This window comes from Centroberyx gerrardi, chromosome 1 (assembly GCF_048128805.1).
Source record: "Centroberyx gerrardi isolate f3 chromosome 1, fCenGer3.hap1.cur.20231027, whole genome shotgun sequence".
Lineage (NCBI taxonomy): Eukaryota > Metazoa > Chordata > Actinopteri > Beryciformes > Berycidae > Centroberyx > Centroberyx gerrardi.
Genome location: NC_135997.1, coordinates 37,726,115 through 37,732,179, shown reverse-complemented (window position 1 = coordinate 37,732,179; position 6,065 = coordinate 37,726,115). Strand labels below are relative to the sequence as shown.

General features: G+C 49.4%; 1 protein-coding gene across 1 annotated transcript in view; it reads left to right on the top strand.

Moving 5' to 3' along the window:
- The window catches only part of vps13c (vacuolar protein sorting 13 homolog C), a 108,085-nt gene that overhangs the window by 83,349 nt on the left and 18,671 nt on the right, over positions 1 to 6,065 (top strand). Inside the window, 9 exon segments of the mRNA XM_078285495.1 lie at positions 45 to 270; positions 272 to 334; positions 469 to 704; positions 1,188 to 1,332; positions 2,226 to 2,366; positions 3,147 to 3,228; positions 4,161 to 4,230; positions 4,340 to 4,451; positions 5,076 to 5,189. Of these exon segments, the coding sequence (XP_078141621.1) occupies positions 45 to 270; positions 272 to 334; positions 469 to 704; positions 1,188 to 1,332; positions 2,226 to 2,366; positions 3,147 to 3,228; positions 4,161 to 4,230; positions 4,340 to 4,451; positions 5,076 to 5,189 (1,189 nt within the window).

Sequence of the window (6,065 nt, the reverse complement as noted above, 5' to 3'; positions counted from 1 at the left end):
CTCTCCTCTCCTCTCCCTCTCCTCTCTCTCCCTCTCTCTCCCCTCTCCCTCCTCCTCTCTCTCTCTCTCTCTCTCTCCCTCTCTCTCTCTCTCTCTCTCTCTCTCCTCTCTCTCTCTCCCTCCTCTCTCTCTCTCTCTCTCCTCTCTCTCTCTCTCTCTCTCTCTCTCTCTCTCTCCTCTCTCCTCTCTCTCTCTCTCTCTCTCAGTGGCTCCTCAGTGACTCGTCAGTTGACACCAGGTGAGGCTCAGAGGTTTTCTTGGGAGAATCCGGGCTGCGGTTCGGACGCTCAGCTGGAGCTGCAAGGAACATTCTGGAGAGCTGGACCTGGTCAAGGTGGGAAACACTTAGATACTTAAAACACCTGGCAGGTGATGTGAGCTGCTGTGATTGGATGAAAAGGCAGACGGAGCCCCGGCCTGACTCCGCCCTCTCTCTCTCTCTCTCTGTCCGTCTGTCTGTCTCTGCAGGACGAGTGCGGTCAGTTTGCGTACGACAGCCTGTCTCAGGTGCACTGGGTGTCCTTCCTGGACGGGCGGCAGCGGGTGCTCTGAGTATCCGAGGACGTCGCCGTGGTAACGAAGGCGCGGCAGGCGGAGGAGCTGGAGCAGTTCCAGCAGGAGGTGAGCGTGTCGCTGCAGAACCTCGGCCTGTCGCTCGTCAACAACGCCAACCGCCAGGAGATCGCCTACGTCGGCATCACCAGGTAAACAGGAAGTCGCTCTTCTGCTTCCCCTGGAGGGGCGGGGCCAAGGGAAAACCTTCAGGGGGACGGCGTGACGGCGTGCTGGGCTGGGAAAAGCTGATATCACACTGGGAGATCAGTCAGGGAGACAGAGGCAGTTTGATTGGATGGGAGGGACGGAGGGGCGGGGCTGTTCAAAAATCTGTGATGTTTTATTGGCTGGAGTTTTTGTTTCCGCCTCCTGGTGCAGCGTGATGTCACCAGTAAAGATACTCTGTTTTCCAGGAAACAGGAATGGGATGTTTTACATTAAAATATAAGAAAATGTATGTATGTATTGTTAAATAGGTGTATTTTGTGACATGGAAAGTCAGTTAACATGGTGAAAAAGTCATTTTTCATTTCACTGTGACTTTAAACATGGACACACACTCTCACACACACACACTCACACACACACACACACACACACACACACCCCCTCTCTCCCTCCCTGTCTCTCAGCTCCGGTGTGGTTTGGGAGATGAGACCGAAGAGCCGCTGGAAGTCGTTCAACCAGAAGAACATCAACCTGCTGGAGAAAGCCTTCCAGAACCACCAGGCAGGGAGGGGCGAGCCGGGCTGGGTCCGCCTGGACAGCAACCTGGAGGTCCGCACACACACACACACACACACACACACACACACACAGCCAATACATCTCCTCCAGCAGGTTGGTCCAGTCTTGATCCAGGAGGAAATAAAAGAGTGAGGAAATAAAAGATGGAGCCGATAAAAACTGGACAACTCTCTAAACTCCACCGTCAAAATGTAGCCGAGGATCCCAGAGAGCAGCGAGGTTAACAGAAACTAAACCCCAAACCTGCTGGTAAACAGCATGCTACTGACCTGGCCATCTGCTATTGGCTGATCCTTGGTGCCAGGTGATGATGTCACCTTATATAGAGTACAACAGGTGGTGACATCATCACCTGGCACCGAAGATCAGCCAATAGCAGATAGCCAGTTCAGCAGCAGCGTTTTACCTTTAGCTGCCAGGCTTCACACTCCTCAGGCAGTTTTAGTGTTTCCAGAAGTTCTCCGTCTCTGGTCCGGAGTATCGTCTGTGGTCCGGTGTGACCGGACACAGACGATACTCCGTCTGTCGGTTTCCCTCCAGATGAATCTTCCTGTGTGACTCTGAGTGAGCGGCAGCCGCCGGACTCTGAAAGGTTCCGACGCTCTGATGTCATACGCTTTCACGACCAATCACGTTTGTTTGGAGCGGAGAGCTGAAAGTTTGAATTTTTAGTTTTCCAAACCGTCTGTAAACGGGACGGACTCTCCGCAGATTAAAATGAAACATTAATAACAGCAGGAGAAACTTTTTCTACAACAATAACAAGTGTTTTGACTTGATGTTCACATATTTTCCTTTATCTTGTCCAGACTCCAGCCCCTGTTCATCCCTCACTGACTGACCTGAGGTTCTGCTGTGTGTGTGTGTGTGTGTGTGTGTGTGTGTGTGTGTGTGTGTGTGTGTGTGTGTGTTGCTGGTTACAGGTGAACTTCAGCCGGGTTCCCATGGTGATGCGTCAGCCCTTCTCCTGTCCGGTGAGGCGGAACTTCCTGTCTGGGATCCAGGTGGAGTTCAAACAGTCTCCGCACCAGAGGAGCCTGAGGGCCCAGCTGCACTGGCTGCAGGTCACACACACACACACACACACACACACACACACACACACACACACACACACACACACACACACACACACGCTAACTTGTAAGTAAGTCAGTTTTTGTTTATGTAGCAGCTTTCTAACCTGAGGACCACAGAATGCTTCACAGGAACAACAGCAGATTCAGAAAGAACAAGTCAGTTAAAAGACCAAAGCAAAGAGACGATGAAACAGTCAGTGGGAAGTCAGGATCAAAGTTTTAAGATTTAAGCTCTGACAGCAGGGAGACGACTCAGAGTCCAGGAGCCGTCTGCTCTGGGTTTTGTTTGCTTGTTTGATAATCAATAAAACAGCCATCAGTCATGCATCAGTTAAAATCATCAAGGATAACACATAAAGTTTCCAAAACTTATTTCCAGTGTGGTTCTCTTTTAAAAGACAAGAAGGCTGAGAAAACATGTGATTGGCTGGAAGAGAGTCGCAGGTCATATAGTTCACCATGAGAAATCAGATAAATAATTCTATAGAAACAGACATATAGAATGAACTTGTTAATTACAGTTTACAACACAAACATCAGATATACATGTGAATATTTCCCCTGAGTGGTGCTGAGTGAGGTTTACTGCTCCACACACATCTAAACCTTCAAGACTTTACCTGACAGTCTGATCTGTGTCCAGCTGGTCCGCTCTGAGGATCCATGATGTGGAAATGTACACAAGTTAGAATCTGTAGATCTGAAGGTGAGGAGTCTGGGGTCAGACCCAGAACCTTGTGAAGGTCGTGTGTGTTTGTGTCTCAGGTGGACAACCAGCTGCCTGGAGCCATCTTCCCCATCGTGTTCCACCCTGTTCCTCCTCCCAAGTCCATCGCTCTGGACTCAGGTAGACCACACACACACACACACACACGCGCACACACACACACACACACACACACAGTATCATGTGTTAAGCTCCTCTCTTGTTCTCCTCATGTTCCTCAGGAACAGACTGAGCTGCTCACTTTGTGATTTAGTCTTCTTTTATTTCTATCGCCCTTTATCATCTTTATCATCTTTATCATCTTCATCATCTTCATCATCTTTATCATCTTTATCATCTTTATCATCTTCATCATCTTCATCATCTTTATCATCTTCATCATCTTCATCATCTTCATCATCTTTATCATCTTCATCATCTTCATCATCTTTATCATCTTTATCATCTTTATCATCTTGTCTCAAAGTCTTTACATACCAGCATATACATACATACATGTCATACATGTCATCTACCAGACTACATCATATACATACTACATATGCATATACACACATCATATACGTGCATTGTTTACTACAACACATACACACAGTACTATACACAATATACTGCATCATGTACCACACTACACACACACACACACTCACACCTGTGTGTTTATAGTCTCCGGTCACCTGACCTGCGTGTGTTTCTGAGGGAGACGGACGAACCGCCGAGCCTCCGAGCCGTGACCTCACTTCTGTTTTAGAGCGGAAGTGACATCACAGCTGCTTTGTTTCTGAGCTTGTTGGAAAAAACACGCTGCTTGTTCGCACAGTTTAATCAAACCATCAGCCGTCCGATTAGTTTGATGATGTTTGCTCTATATTCCGTTCGCTGTTTCCATATGGAAAAGCTAACCAGTGTTTAAGCAGCAGGGCGATAAAGCTGCGTTCTGACTGGAGGAGAGCAAAGTGGGCGGAGCAACATGAGGCGAACAAGACCAGCGGGCAGATGATCGATGTTTGTCTGATTAGTCGCTTATTAACCTGAACTCTGTTGATGCTCAGAGCCGAAGCCGTTCATCGACGTCTCCGTCATCACCAGGTTCAACGAGCACAGCCGGGTCATGCAGTTCAAGTGAGTCCAGTCACTGTTTATTTACTGTGGTGAAGATCACATGGACCCTTCCTCATGTAGTGTGTGTGTGTGTGTGTGTGTGTGTGTGTGTGTGTGTGTGTGTGAGCAGGTACTTCATGGCTCTGGTGCAGGAGATGGCGGTGAAGATCGATCAGGGTTTCCTGGGAGCCATCTTGGCTCTGTTCACTCCAGCTGCAGAGCCGCAGGCTGACAGACAGAAGGTGGGAGATGTCAGCTAAAGTAACAGGATTCAGCAGGGAAAAAATGGCAAATATAGAATATAAAATAAGCAGTAAATATAAAGTAATATAAAAAAATAAAGCAATAATGTAGAATATAAACATATGCTGCTACAGTTCCAACACTAGCAGACTGTGTGAGTGGGAAGAAGAGGAGAATAAAGATTGATGAAGAAGCAAATCATGTTTCGGTGTTCAAGCCTTTCTCCTTCCAGAGAGAGTTACTGTCTGCATTTACTGTTACCAGCTGTCTTAAATATGGATTACTACATTTGAAATGTGTGCTATAAATATGAATATAGGTTATATGTTTAAACATAACATAAAAAAAATATATCAGTAGGTATACAGTATGAAATAGTGGAACATAAAATTCCAGTTTTTATCCAAAGCTTCTGACATGTTTAATATCAGAGAATAAAACACAGCAGTCTGTTCATATCTGATGTTTGGTTTCCTTATTTTCCACCCATTTAAAACTTTGTTAAGAAACTGCTATAGAGATCAGGTGTTTTACACTCTGGTCTGGAATCCCTTTTATCCTGTGTGTGTGTGTGTGTGTGTGTGTGTGTGTGTGTGTGTGTGTGTGTGTGTGTGTGTGTGCAGACCCGGCTGATAGAGCGGGACCTGGAGCTGCTGCAGGCGGAGCTGATGGAGGCGTCGCTCACCGACACGTCAGGACTCAGCTTCTTCGAACACTTCCACATCTCCCCCATCAAGGTGACACACACACACACACACACACACACACACACACACTGGGATACATTACTGCCTTTAAAAGAAGAGTGAATTTACAAAGAAACATTATTGAACAATTAAATGAATAAATAAAATGTGCAAAGAAAACATCATGTCAGGAGGAGCCTGCATCCTATCAGAGGAGATGATATGTGTTGTTTAATAGAAGGACGATGTCCTCCTGATGTCTCGTCTGACCCGGTCTGACCCGGTCTGACTCGGTCTGACTCGGCCTGACCCGGTCTGACCCGGCCTGACCCGGTCTGACTCGGCCTGACCCGGTCTGACCCGGTCTGACCCGGTCTGACTCGGCCTGACCCGGTCTGACCCGGCCTGACCCGGTCTGACCCGGTCTGACCCGGTCTGACTCAGCCTGACCCGGCCTGACCCGGTCTGACCCGGCCTGACCCGGTCTGCCTGTCCTCTGTCCCGGTCTGACCCGGTCTGACCCGGCCTGACCCGGTCTGACCCGGTCTGACCCGGTCTGACCCGGTCTGCCTGTCCTCTGTCCCGGTCTGACCCGGTCTGACCCGGCCTGACCCGGTCTGACTCGGTCTGACCCGGTCTGACCCGGTCTGACTCGGTCTGACTCGGCCTGACCCGGTCTGACCCGGCCTGACCCGGTCTGACCCGGTCTGACTCGGTCTGACTCGGCCTGACCCGGTCTGACCCGGCCTGACCCGGTCTGACCCGGTCTGACCCGGTCTGACTCGGCCTGACCCGGCCTGACCCGGTCTGACCCGGCCTGACCCGGTCTGCCTGTCCTCTGTCCCGGTCTGACCCGGTCTGACCCGGCCTGACCCGGTCTGACCCGGTCTGACCCGGTCTGACCCGGTCTGCCTGTCCTCTGTCCCA